Source organism: Platichthys flesus, chromosome 24, assembly GCF_949316205.1.
Source record: "Platichthys flesus chromosome 24, fPlaFle2.1, whole genome shotgun sequence".
Classification (NCBI taxonomy): Eukaryota; Metazoa; Chordata; class Actinopteri; order Pleuronectiformes; family Pleuronectidae; genus Platichthys; species Platichthys flesus.
In genome coordinates this window covers 5,003,270-5,017,842 of record NC_084968.1, presented here as the reverse complement: position 1 = coordinate 5,017,842, position 14,573 = coordinate 5,003,270, and the positions used below count along the sequence as shown (strand labels likewise).

The 14,573-nt window shown below is 42.7% G+C and overlaps 1 protein-coding gene across 1 annotated transcript; it reads left to right on the top strand.

Moving 5' to 3' along the window:
* The first annotated feature begins 2,069 nt into the window (after window positions 1–2,069).
* LOC133950275 (up-regulator of cell proliferation-like) lies at window positions 2,070–12,892 on the top strand. The gene is made up of 3 exons (XM_062384527.1): window positions 2,070–2,093; window positions 2,203–2,332; window positions 7,998–12,892. Exons 1-3 carry the CDS (start codon window positions 2,070–2,072, stop codon window positions 12,680–12,682), a joined length of 4,839 nt encoding a protein of 1,612 aa, XP_062240511.1. The 3' UTR covers window positions 12,683–12,892.
* Window positions 12,893–14,573: the final 1,681 nt, after the last annotated feature.

Below are 14,573 nucleotides of genomic sequence, written 5' to 3'. Positions count from 1 at the left end.
AATACACAAAGACAAATTTGGTGTCCAGCCTCTGTTTTTTCAGATTTCCATCACAGTAGTTATCAGCTCCACTCTGGCATTGTTTTGTAGATAAATTACAGATTCCTTTTTACAAAATAAGCAGGCCGCTAAAACATTTCTTCAAAAAAATAATTTAAAGTTCAATGGAAGTAGTGTTAAATGAGCATTATTATAATTTAGACCCTCCTAAATGTATTCTAGACATATTTAAGACTCATTAGGCCTAAAATTCTAAAGATTTTAGACTTTTTAAGATGCTGTGGAAATCCTGCAGTTTGAGTTCAAGTAAATTGAATCCTTTTTTATCTTACATCTTGGACAAATGTGTGCGTCAGTGAAAAAGTTCTTATGACTTTGGGAGTTAGCCTTTTCAAATATATTTATAGACGTCATGACTTCAAGTGTTGAGCTGTAAACTCAGTTTTAGTGTAGTATTGTAACGAGTATTTTTTACATTTCATAGTGAATATTTGTGTATAACATTGTTTGATTCCTGCTTCGTCTACATTGATTTCCTCACAAATTAATTCTGCAACACAGGGAACAGTCTAAGCCAAATTTTTAATTTCCTGGAAACTTCTCTTTGTCTTATTCAGGGAAATCACATGATAAAACCTAAAGTGAAAGTGTTTTGATCAACAAATAAAAGGAGGGTGTGCTAGCACAGGTCTGTATTGGCATATGCAGCGAGGTGTGATGTTATATCTACATCAACAGGACAACTACGAATCCTGAATGAAAAACTGTGGCAGATCTCGACAAAGGTGAATTCCTATAATGTTTTATCAGGTATTTTGTCAGAGAACAACCTTTATTATTTGAACAAGTGACAAGTATTGTGTCCTGATACTGCCGATACAAACTTGGCATGTTGTAAAGTGAGTCTTCAAGCAGGAAATGTGTATCTGTTAAACAGGTTAAGTGGATATTATTATCGTCCTACAATATTACACCACCGATTAAAGTGTGTCTCTTACGAACGGTCAAACTTCAGTACAGTCAACCTTTATTAAGCCTTTGACTATGGAGACATTCTGAATTCCCATGCTTCACTCTCAAAACTCAAGCACCAACTCCTGTGCATGGACAACAAATATCGTACTTGTCCCAGATAGATGTATCATGTTATTCATATCTGAAGCTCTAATGTTGAAGCTTCCAAACTAACTCACATCTTTTTCTCTCAGTATAAATCTGTTGTCTACATTATGTGATCTATTAACTTGTGGAACTGGATTAACTGCATGTCCCTTATGTATACACCCATGTTGGCAGAACTGGTTCCACTTGAAATGGAGTTGACAGCAACAAACTGCCCTCAAACTTAAGTCCCAGATTTCCCTTGGAGATTCAAAGCTTTGTGATATGGTATTATTTTGATAAATGTTTTTGTCGTCTTCCTGTTTCTGCATGTTTTTAATGTGTAGCTGTTGTTGGTGTTTTGTTTTGCTGTTGTTGTGATATATTTGTTTTATTTTGTATCCTGATGGTTAGATAATAATAATAAATAAACAGAGAAATAAGTACATTCAAGGTAGAAAAAAGAACCAAAGAATAATGACTTCCGTTAAGTTCCTCATATTTGACAGTAAAAGCTGGACTCTTTACTCAACTTCATGTGCAGGACAGCTGACGCTATTATTTTACTGTTGTAGATTTGACATTCAAACCATGATTGGCTTCCAAAATATGATGATTGTAATAGATTTTAAGGATTAACCTTTTCAATGAAATTAACTTCACCTCCAACCAACTATAGCAGAATCAGGTCTGTTATACATCACTACTTCAATCAATTCAATAATTTAAATACAATGTAAAATACATTTACTGTGATAATAGTTTGATAATTTGTTGTATTGTGATAAACTGGATTAATTTATCCATCATGTTTCAGGGCTTCTACCCATAAAGCACTCTGCTCAGAGTTTTGCTCTTTGACTTTACTTGGCCTTTAACTAAACATGCAACTTGTTTCTGATTACTTTAAGAGAGAAGCAGATTTAATAATCTGGACCGAGTGAGACACGACTGACACTGGACCCAGAATGGATAGCTCAGGGGAGGAAGAGGTAAAGAGTTTCTTTTTATAGTTACAATTTCCCCTTTAGCAAAGGTGAACAGGATTATTGGTCGATTAATTACACTTTCAACTGCTTTTTGTTTTTTTCAATTATCAAGTACATTGACGCCAACGATACGTTCACTGAGCCTCACAGTGAGGAGAAGGATCCCTCAACAACACAGTCTAACTGTAAGTGTGACAGTCCAGTGAACAGAAGAACATGGTGTGATCTGGAGGTACTGAGAGGTATTTCTTTCTCTTCTCTTATGACAGATGTTTCTCCACCAGAAGAAGAAGCACCTCTCTGTTCAGGCACAAGGACTGTTTCAGATCCCTGCAGTGACACACTTGGAACATCTGCCAATAGACGTAAGTGAAAGGAAATAGTAGTTGCAATACCAATTGTGAAGAATTTAATCTCAAAACAAGGAATTCATTCAATGAGATGCTTCACCAATTGGCCATTTATATTTAAATCCTTTATATTTACATCAGGAGCGGCTCCTCTCTACGGAGGCTACCATGTTTTTACAGTACCCCAGACTGGACAAACTAAACACTGTTTTAGAGTTTTTAAAACAACGGAAGCTACCACAGGTTCTCTTTTATGTTTGGAAAGTGAGGTGAGGGGTTTTCAGCTACAGCATGGAACTTCACCACTAGATGTCACTAAAGCTTACACACTGAAACTTTATGTTAACATGAATGCACCAAAGGTCAATGAAAGTCAACTTCTCACAAAAACACTTTTTGCAATCATTAGTTGCATATTATCGCCATCCAGTGGCCAGAGAGTCCATCAACAACTCAGGTCATTGGTATTTTCGCATGTTTCTGATCGCCGAGTTAGTAATACGATGCCCTGCCAGATAAGTAAAAATAGACATGAACTATTGAGGACTTCTGAAGACTTGGGTCCACACTTCCTCCGGAGTTTGCCTTTAATGCGTGAACAAGGTAGCAGGAGATCCTCTGCTTTGACACGTTAACAACATCACAGAAATCTCCGGAGCCTTCAGCTGAAGGGTGGTGCAGCAGGCAGAGGCAGGATGCAACATAAATTCTGCTGTGGAGATCTATAGTTTTTCTTTACATCACATCAACACCTGCGTTGGCTCTTATCACTGAAAGCTCTCTTAACACCTTGTTGGTGTCTTTTATACGTGTAAGGCAAGGCCTTTTCATCAGGAGATATTTTTGTATTCCATTTATGAGTATATTGCTCGAGGAGAGTTGGACAGGGCTGTACAACGGCATCAACCCAGCAGCAGGACCAGTATCTGCTCCTTTATGCGAGGAGGATTTCAATTGGCTTCAGTGTTTCAAGGAGACTGTTGGGCCTTTTCAAGCAAATGCACTCTACGAAGTGACATTCTAGTTTTGAAATGTTAATTATTCAGACTCTCCTGGAACCGTCACCTTACCGTGGTGGAGAGGTTTGCGTGTCCCTGTGAACCTGAGGGTTGTGTTGTCTGGAGCCTTGTGCTCCTGGTAGGGTCTCTCATGGCAGAGTGGTCTCAGGTGAGGGGCCAGACTAAGAATGGTTCAAAAAGCCTCAATGACTATCGGAAAAAGAGGAGATGTGACCCGGCCCGGAGGAAGCCCGGGGCCCCCGTCTGGAGCTAGGCCCAGACGGAGGGCTCGAAGGCGAGCGCCTGGTTGCCGGGTTTGCCACAGAGCCCGGTCGGGCATAGCACGAACAAACTACGTGGCACCCCCCCTCTCTTCATCTCATGGGCCCACCACCTGTGGGAAGACCCGTTGGGGTCGGGTGCGCAGCCACATGGGTGGCAGCAAAGGTCAGGGGTCTCGACGGACCAGACCCAGGCGGCAGAAGCTGGCTCTGGGGACGTGGAACGTCACCTCGCTGTGGGGAAAGGAAGCGGAGCTTGTGAGGGAGGGGGAGCGCTATCAGTTAGATCTGGTGGGGCTTACCTCCACGCACAGTCTCAGCTGTGGTACCGTACTCCTGGATAAGGGTTGGACTCTATTCTTCTCCGGAGTTGCCAAGGGCGTGAGTTGCGGGCGGGTGTGGGGATACTCATAAATCCCCGGCTGAGCGCCGCAGTGTTGGAGTTTACCCCGCTGGACGAGAGGGTCGCCTCCCTGCGCCTAAGGGTTGTAGGGGGGAAAACTCTGACTGTTGTTTGTGCGTATGCACCAAACAGCAGCTCAGAGTACTCGGCCTTCTTGGAGACCCTGAATGGAGTCCTGTATGGGGCTCTAGTAGGGGACTCCGTAGTTCTGCTGGGTGACTTCAATGCCCACAACGATGGAGACACCTGGAGAGGCGTGGTGGGGAGGAACGGCCTCCCTGATCTGAACCCGAGCGGTCGTTTGTTATTGGACTTCTGTGCTAGTCATGGATTATCCATAACAAACACCGTGTTCGAACATAAGGGTGCTCATAAGTGTACCTGGTACCAGAGTACCCTAGGCCGAAGATCAATGATCTATTTTGTGATCGTGTCATCTGATCTGAGGCCGCATGTTTTGGACACTCGGGTAAAGAGAGGGGCGGAACTGTCAACCGACCACTATTTGGTTGTGAGTTGGATCAGGGAATGGGGGAAATTTCCGGATAGACCTGGTAAGCCCAAACGAGTAGTGCGGGTGAACTTGGAACGTCTGGAGGAGGCCCCCGTCCTAGGTATCTTCAACTCACACCTCCGGCGGAGTTTTTCTGGCATTCCTGTGGAGGTTGGGGGCATTGAGCCGGAGTGGGCGGTGTTCAAAGCCTCCATTGCTGAAGCTGCGGCGGCTAGCTGTGGCCTCAGGGTCTTAGGCTCCTCAAGGGGCGGTAACCCTCGGACACCGTGGTGGACACCGGTGGTCAGGGAAGCCATCCGATTGAAGAAGGAGGCCTTCCGGGATATGATATCCTGGAGGACTCCTGACTCGTTGCAGGGTACCGACAGGCCCGAAGGGCTGCAGCTGCTGCCGTGTCGGAGGCTAAGCAGCGGGTGTGGGAGAAGTTCGGAGAGGCCATGGAGAAGGACTTTCGGTCGGCACCAAAGTGTTTCTGGAAGACTATCCGGCATCTCAGGAGGGGGAAACGGGGAACCATCCAAGCTGTGTACAGTAAGGATGGGACTCTGTTGACCTCAACTGAGGAGGTTGTCGGACGTTGGAAGGAACACTTTGAGGAACTCCTGAATCCGAATAACACGCCCTCTATGTTGGAGGAAGAGCTCGAGGTTGATGGTGTTTCATTGTCAATTTCCCTGGTGGAGGTCACTGAGGTGGTCAAACATCTCCGCAGTGGCAAGACCCCAGGGATTGATGAGATCCAGCCAGAAATGCTAAAGGCTCTGGGTGTTGAGGGGCTGTCATGGTTGACACGCCTATTCAACATCGCGTGGGAGTCGGGTACAGTGCCAAAGGAGTGGCAAACCGGGGTGGTGGTTCCCCTGTTCAAAAAGGGGGACCAGAGAGCATGTGCCAATTACCGGGGCATCACACTTCTCAGCCTCCCTGGTAAAGTCTACTCCAAGGTGCTGGAAAGGAGGGTTCGGCCGATCGATCGTCGAACCTCAGATTGAAGAGGAACAATGCGATTTTCGCCCCGGACGTGGAACTACGGACCAGCTCTTCACTCTCGCAAGGATCCTGGAGGGGGCCTGGGAGTATGCCCATCCGGTCTACATGTGTTTTTTGGATCTGGAGAAGGCGTATAACCGGGTCCCCCGGGAGAAACTGTGGGAGGTGCTGCGGGAGTATGGGGTAAGGGGGTCTATCCTCAGGGCCATCCAATCCCTGTACTCCCAAAGCGAGAGCTGTGTTCGCGTCCTCGGCAGCCAGTCAGTTTCGTTCTCAGTGGATGCTGGTCTCCGCCAGGGCTGCGCCTTGTCACCAATCCTGTTTGTGATATACATGGACAGGATATCGAGGCGTAGTCGTGGTGGGGAGGGGTTGCAGTTCGGTGGTCTGAGGATCTCGTCACTGCTTTTTGCAGATGACGTGGTCCTCATTGGATCATCGGCCTGTGACCTTCAGCACTCACTGGATCGGCTGGCGGCCGAGTGTGAAGCGGCTGGGATGAGGATCAGCACCGCTAAATCTGAGGCCATGACTCTTAGCAGGAAACCGATGGATTGCTTACTCCGGGTAGGAAATGAGTCCTTAGCCCAAGTGAAGGAGTTCAAGTACCTTGGGGTCTTGTTCGCGAGTGAGGGTACTATGGAGCGTGAGATTGGCCGGAGAATCGGAGCAGCGGGGGCGGTATTGCGTTCGCTTTACCACACCGTTGTAACGAAAAGAGAGCTGAGCCGCAAGGCAAAGCTCTCGATCTACCGGTCGATCTTCGTTCCTATCCTCACCTATGGTCATGAGGGCTGGATGTGACCGAAAGGACGAGATTGCGGGTACAAGCGGCCGAGATGAAGGGTGGCTGGCGTCTCCCTTAGGGATAGGGTGAGAAGCTCAGCCATCCGTGAGGAACTCGGATTAGAGCCGCTGCTCCTTTACTTAGAAAGGAGTCAGCTGAGGTGGTTCGGGCATCTGGTAAGGATGCCTATTGGGCGCCTTCCTTGGGAGGTGTTTCAGGCACGTCCAGTGGGGAGGAGACCTCGGGGAAGACCCAGCACTAGGTGGAGAGATTATATCTCAACACTGGCCTGGGAACGCCTCGGGATCCCCCCGTCAGAGTTGGTCAATGTGGCCCGGGAAAGGGAAGTCTGGGGCCCCCTGCTTGAGCTGCTCCCCCCGCGACCCGACCATGGATAAGCGGACGAAAATGAGATGAGATGAGAATTATTCAGACAGTTTTATTAGAGAGTCAAATATGACTGAATTACTCTAGTCTGCGGTTGGAGAAATTAATTTTACTGTCCACTGCTACAATGTCAAAGTCGTTACCTTCTCAAAAAAAGACCAACTGCATAATTCAGCTGCTATTTATGAGTAGTCAAGTTAGAGAGTGTGAAATTAGAGGTCAGATTTAATAATGAATGTCACCAGCGATTGCAGATTTGAGCATTTTAGAATCTTATTCACATAAACGCACAGTGAAAAAAAAGAGACCTGGCTACAGGGGACACTAATATGATTATGATCAAACAGCATCTAGGCATATGGCCTAAATATATGTTTGTATGTTTATATTATATGGTTTAACCTATTTATCTTCGCCATGAATGGTGTGTTTTCATCATCTTCGTTGTTTGTTTCTTTATTAGTTTGCTGGATTACACAAAAATACTGCATAAATTACGACAAAACTGAAACTATTGGAAGGATGCTGTTTTCCCAGGAAATAATAAACGTATCTTGATAGAAAAGATCCGACAGAATAAGAGAACTGATGTCTTTAAGTGTGTGAAATTAATTTTAGCTTGAAATTTAAGGGAATCATTGGGCCTTAGTGGGAGTTTGAGCTCTATTTTGAAAGACATCTAGTTTGTTTGTCTGTTACTTAGCACCAATTGACAAACACTAGTGGATATTTAACCAGGAGACTTCGTGGAAGAATTGGACAGGGATCAGGGAGGAACCCATTAAATTGCAGGTATACGGCATCAGGGGGAGGTTTTGACTCTCTCTTTGGGAGGCTGTGGCTGAGGGGTAGAGTGGTCGTCCTCCAACCTAAAGGTCGGCAGTTTGATCCCCAGTCTGACCCATCTGCATGCCGAAGTGTCCTTTGGCAAGATGCTGAACCCTGAATTGCACCCCATAGAATAACAAAGTGCTGCGAATAGATGCACTGTATGAATGTGTGTGTGAATGTAAGAGCTGTACTGTAAATCGATTTGAGTGGTCATCAAGACTAGAGTATCCTAAAGCGGACTAGAAAAGTCTTGATGACTTTATATAAATACAAAACCATTTACCATTCTTTAACATGCTAAGCTAGACCTTTAATCTTGGCAGATGTAATATACCTGATTAATAATCATTGTGTTCATGCCCACAGAGACACAACTGCAGACCTTGTTGGAGGATCTGGGCTTGAAGAAGCACTACACAAAGAAGCTAGAACTGAGCGAAATACTCCAGATCGACCTGAAGGCCATCACTGATGAACCTGCCAAGTGCCACCCAGATCTTCCATGGTATTTCTTAAAGAAACTGATGATGGTTAATGTGACAGCGAGAAATTTACAATCAGAATGTGAATCATCCAAAGACGGAGCAACCGAAACGACTGAATTTGACTTCAGTAATCTAAGCGACATTAGAGACTCAGGTGACAAGGTAAACCCCCTTGACGTAATCACTGCTCTCTTCCTGTGTTCTGATGGGTTTGTGCAACAGGAAATGGCCCTCAAAATGTCCATGTGTCAGTTTTCTTTGCCTCTCCTGCTTCCAGATTGTGACACAGATCAGTGCAAACTCATGCTTTGGGCCATGAGAGACATTGTTAAAACCTACAGACCTCAGTCACTTGTTCAATCCAAGGGTTTTACTGAAGAAAGAATTGTTCTCTCTGAAATTCCAATGATATCTTTTGTGAGACTGGGGGAATGTTCCATGTCCAAGTCAAAGATTCTCAATGAGCTTTTGAGCAATGATTTTTTTATTCATCATGATATGAACTGTGGTGACTCCCAAAGAAATATATCCAATGGACTGACTGAAATAACTTGGTACCTTCCCTCTGGCAAAAAAAACATTGATATTTTCAGTGAGCCATTAGCTGTAGCTAACCTTCGTGGGGACATTGCCTCATTTGAAACTCAGTTTTCTTTCTTGTGTCAGACATCTGCAGCAATGTTTGTGTTCTTTGACAATTTGGACCCTGAGTGCAAGCTGCTAACCAACCTCCACCAAAAGGCACAGATGTTTTTGGTCGGTAACCAACAAAGCAAGTGCTTTAGTATGGATGCTCTCAAAACAGTAGCAACAAAGTTGGGATTAACAGCAAACATCATTACAAAGACCAAGCAGAACAATTATGCAGACTTTGTCCAAGGTTTGAGGAAGAAAGTTAACAATATTATTGAGAACACAAAGAACAAGATGTGCATTGAGAAGATGGCTGACATTGCCCATGAATTGGGAATCTTGGTTGATGAAGACTGTTCAGAGTGTCAGACTGCCAAGGAAAATGCAGATGCCATAACATCAAAAATTAAAACCATCCTTGACTACAAAGCCACTCAGCTTCCCTTGCATGGAGAAATATGGAAGGAATTGACAATTTTAGAGAAGGAAGAACTTCGACTGAAAAGTCTTGGATCTGAAGACATAGAAATGTACAAAGCAGAGCTTCAGAAAGAGAAAGAAAATCTCTGGAAGAAACGGAGCTCTAAAAACATATCATATGCAATGATGTGCTTCATCACTGCAATATCAAGCCCAGGCATACAGAGACGTTATTTCCTGAAATGGATGCGAATTAACCTTGATAACCTGTCTCGAGAAAAACTGTCTGTCCTCAGGAAGCAGTACAAAGAAAAATGCAAAGATGCTGACAACAAAGAGGCCATCAAGGACATTGATAAAGAGCTTTCCAACAGCTCACTGGGAATTGAACACTTCTTCCGTGAAATGGGTCAGATTTATGAAGCTTCAGTTTCCCTTCCAGAACAAGATCTGTCATGTAAAAAACGACAGAATCTGCCAAAAATCTGTGCACGATTGTTGCTTGATGGATTTCCCCTGGAGCTTGTAGATGGAGATGCATCCAACATACCTCTCACATGGGTGGGTGATGTTCTCTCCCAGCTCAATGAACTGGTGTCTCCAAACAACAAGATACTGGTCGTCACGGTTCTTGGAGTTCAGAGCACAGGAAAGTCCACTCTTCTTAACACCATGTTTGGAGTGCAGTTTGCAGTCAGCACTGGCCGATGCACTCGAGGTGCTTTCATGTTACTCATCAGAATCAATGAAGATGTCAAAAAAGACCTTGACTGTGACTTCATGGTCATCATTGACACTGAGGGCTTAAGGTCAGCAGAGCTTGCACAACTGGATGATAGCTATGAGCACGACAATGAGCTTGCAACACTTGTTGTGGGGCTGAGTGACATCACCATTATCAATATTGCAATGGAGAATTCCACACAAATGAAGGACATCCTACAAATAGTTGTGCATGCGTTTCTCAGGATGAAAGAGGTGGGCAAAAAGCCTAAATGTCAGTTTGTTCACCAGAATGTGTCAGATGTTTCAGCCAATGAGAACATCCAAAGAGAGAGGAAACTTCTCTTGGATCAGTTAAACGAGATGACACAGGCGGCAGCCAAAATGGAGAAGAAAGAAAAGAACAAGTGCTTCACTGATGTCATGGAGTACAATCCAGAAACTGGAAGCTGGTACATTCCTGGACTCTGGAATGGAAACCCGCCAATGGCACCAGTCAATGCAGGGTACAGTGAAGCAGTATATCAGTTCAAGAAAAACATCACACAGATTCTAGGAAACTGTGAGTCCTCTGCTAATGACATCTTGAAGTTTAAAGAGTGGATGTCAAGCCTGTGGAGAGCAGTGAAGCATGAAAACTTCATCTTCAGCTTCAGAAACAGTCTAGTGGCTGAAGCATGCATGAAGCTATGCACAGAATTCAACAAGTGGGAATGGGACTTCAAAGAATCCATATACAAGTGGATAACATATGCCGAAACAACCATCTCAAATCTTGGAACACCTGCTTCCAAATCTGAAATAGTTGACATGACTGAACTCATATTGAGTTTGAAAAATGAAGTCTCCACAAAGCTGACGAAATTGGAGGAAGAACTTCTTAAAAAACTTAAAAACTATTTCGAGCAAAAAGACGGCCTTGTCCATCTCGTAGAAAGATACAAAGAGGAATTTGCAAACAGTGCAAAGATTCTTCGACGAGAGATGCAGAACTCTGTGTATCGTCAACTCACAGCAGCGGCTGAAATGAAACAGGGACAGACAGAAGTTCAAAAAATCAAAGAAAATCACACAAAAGAAATTGAAAGAGCAGTGTGTGCACTGATCGATGAATGTCGAAAGAAAAACATGCAGATGGGAGATGAAGAACTGAACCAAGAATTTGTTAAGATGTGGAAAGAAACAGTAAAGAAACTGTCTTTTCCCAAACAAGTGCCAACAAATGTCTTTACCAGTGTCTCCCACTACTTAAGAACAAATCTCTCACCCAAAGGGAGTCATGCATGTGAATTGCTGAGTAAAACAGAACTGCAAAATTGTGGAATAACGCCTTTCAGATACAAAGCCAAAGGCTTTTCCAAAAAATTTCAAGAGGAGGTGAGCGATTGGCTACCCATTCAAGATCCCACAATCAGGCTACAGAAGATAGCTGACAACATCATAGACGAATGCGATCAGTATGTGAAGGAAAAAGTTAAAGCAGGAGAACCTGAAGCAGATGCAAAAAAAACAAAAAACTACTCTGATGCTTACATCCAGGAGATCCTTCGCATAGTTGATGAGAGGCTGCAAAAGCATGAGGATGTAACTGTAGACATTGAGTTTGAAGTTTCTCTAAAACAACACATCTGTGGCATTGCAGCCAGACACTTCCAGAAAATGCACGAAGATTTCCTAAAGGAGAATGACCCTCACTTATGTCTGAACAAAAACAAAGGAATGTTTTGTGATAGTTTCAAAGATGTGTTCAATCAACGAGACCAGAGCCAGAAGAAGGCAGAAGAATTCACCAAACAATGTTTGAAGCCTGCAGTGGAAAACTTTGTCTACAGTAAACTGGGTCCTGATATCATTCATGAAATGAGGAAACAATCACAGTTCAATGCAAGAGTCTACTCCCAGTATGAGATTTTACTGGATTTGCTCTCAAAGCACAGCGTTAGTGAGTACGTAAGGTACATTGGCTCATATGAGGTTTATGTAAAGAAGTGGATACTCGACCAAACAGTGAAACACTTATCAAAAGATTCTAAGATGTCTGAGCTAGTGGATCAGCATCTTGACTCAAGTATCAGCAGCATAAAGGCTGCAATCCTCAAGACCACAAAGAAAACAAGTGCTGACTTGAAAACATTCATTAACAACTTCTGTCAGGAACTTGGTGATACACTGGTCATTTCCCAGGATAAACTTGGTGCTTTCATGATCCTGAACAAAGCAGACCAGGAACAGTTTGCTCACTGGTTCACAGAGTTTGTGAATAAAATGGAAGAAGCTCTAAAGCAAGAGTTTAAAAAAGGAGACATCGAAAGTATACTTAAACATCTTGATGTCAAGCCGCAGAATGAGCTTTTCACACAAGTGATTGGATGTGGTAAACAGTGTCCCTTCTGTGGAGTGGCCTGTGTGTCCGGAGGTGGTAAACATGCTGAGCATACGGCGCCTTTGCATAGGCCACAAGGTCTGAATGGATACCGCGGGGAAAAAACTAAAAAACTAGTCACCGACATATGCTCGTCATCTGTGGTGAGTTACAACCTATTTCGCTGTGGTGCTACTAAAGGTAAACGGATCTCTTACAAAAAGTACACAGACATCTACCCAGATTGGAAAATTCCTCCAGATGGAAGCTATCAGGCATCAGACTACTGGAAATATGTAATGGCAAAGTTCAATGAGGAGTTTGCAAAAGAACATGGTGCAAAGCCTGCTGATATTCCTACAGCCTGGAGGAATATCACACGTCTGCAGGCAGAACAGAGTCTCAAAGGGTCATTTAACATCAGCTGAGAGACAACAAGCTGTCTGATGAGAGAAGTGCACATCCTCCTCATTACACTGAGTCATTATCCTGTCATGGGTAATTTGATCCATTTGTTTTCACCTTTATCTGTTTTTATGTTTTTAACAAATTAATCTGCTTTTACTCTGTGTTGATGAGTTCACTGAAATACAGTCTGATAGTCTGTGTACATTCTAGGAGCACATGTTAAGAAACATACCAAACTATAGGATTTTTTTTACATAACATAATTTTCTTTCATCAAATGTAATTTAAAATTCTATTTTTTTGTTAAAACATGACCATGTCTGTATGTGGTATCATCCTTATCAAACAGAATAAAAAAATAAATATAAAATCTGTTCCTGTTCGTGTGACGTATCTAATGTGAAATATTTACATTTCTAATGTAGAAAAATATTAAGTGTATATGTCAATGTTTTTTTTCTCTTTAAATTAAGCGCAGCCTTTTAATTTTCTCCCTCAGAATGAAGGGCTTCTTTGTTTTGAGTTTTATCTTGTGGTAACTATTTACACTTTGAGAGGAATTAAAAGATCATTCACTCCATTTGTGGTTTTGTCAACATGTACGGATGAATTACTCAATTAAACAGATTCCATAAAGAAACAATGGCAGTGCTCAGCATGTATTCTTCAATGTTCCCCAAAGCACAATCACAGCATTCAGACCACAACAGGAATACTATCACCTTTAACTTTTCTTTTTTTTAATTACTTTTTCATATCTACAGTCATAGGCTTTGTGGGGGTTTGCTACTGTGCTAAATCGACATTTATTCTCATGGGTTTTTATTCACAGTAATGGAAAGGTGACATCAGGTAAACTTTCTAAATTTACTAACAAGTCTGATAGAGTCAGTAGTTTTTCAGCAAATCAGTTCTGATTTTGCTGGCGATCTACAGGGTGGCTCTTTTTAAAATATCATCACATGAAGCAGAATTATTTGAGATTGTGTAATACATGAAGAAATATCTGAGAAATGAGAGCCCTTCTCTCCCTCTCTCTCTCAAGCCCCTTTTCTTTCTCTAATTTCTACCCTTAACCATCCTATTCTAACACCACACACCCTCAACACTGACTTTAATGACTGTTACAGCTCTTTGTGATTTTCATTTGCTTTATGTTGACAGTGTGCTTTAAAGGAGGTTATTGTTTCTCACCCAGCCAACAGCAAGGTGTGTCATAAGCTTGGTAGGAAAAGTCCAGTTACAAAAGATGAACATTTAATGAGTTACATTAAATCAGAAAACCATCAAGCCAAATAATTTCACAACTCAATATTAGAGTCTGCATAGTTCAAATGCATTTTCCTATGAACACTCCATTAAATAGTTATTGAATCTGGTAATCTTATTGTATTGTGCAGTGATAACATCTATGTACTTTTGTATGAAAAAAAGCAGCTGGTTTTCCCCGGTAAATGAGCTGAGCAACATAATCTTTTATCTACTTCAGGATTTCTGCAGGTTATGACGAGATCAATTTATAGTAGCAATGTGTAAGATATCTTAGGATTTATAATGCTCTCTTTGCACAAAATGGGATATAATCCTCATATCTAAGTTATGTTAACTCTGTAGTGAGCCTAAAATAAAAACCATAACGGAAAATACTTAGATAATAATAAATAATAAACAATAAATGTACCACCGAAAAACAAAAGGAGCGGCCCAGGCTTCATCTCAGAGGTGAAAGTTAAAGTGAGGCGTGGTGAGACAGGAAATAAGACAGAAATGAGGACAAACATGTTGTCTCCACGATTGAAAACTACTGAGCGACAAAAAGTTATCTGTTGAACAAGTAATATACCACATCAACATGAATTCAATCTGTTGTTTGTTAGATTAGTTTCATTACTTTGAACCTGAAATACAATG

Bases quoted from the DNA above. Each gene is read 5' to 3' on its own strand.
- LOC133950275 (XM_062384527.1), top strand. From the start codon at position 2,070: ATGGATAGCTCAGGGGAGGAAGAG. The intron at 2,094-2,202 runs GTAAAGAGTTTC...TCAATTATCAAG, and splicing joins ATAGCTCAGGGGAGGAAGAG to TACATTGACGCCAACGATAC. The intron at 2,333-7,997 runs GTATTTCTTTCT...TCATGCCCACAG, and splicing joins TGATCTGGAGGTACTGAGAG to AGACACAACTGCAGACCTTG.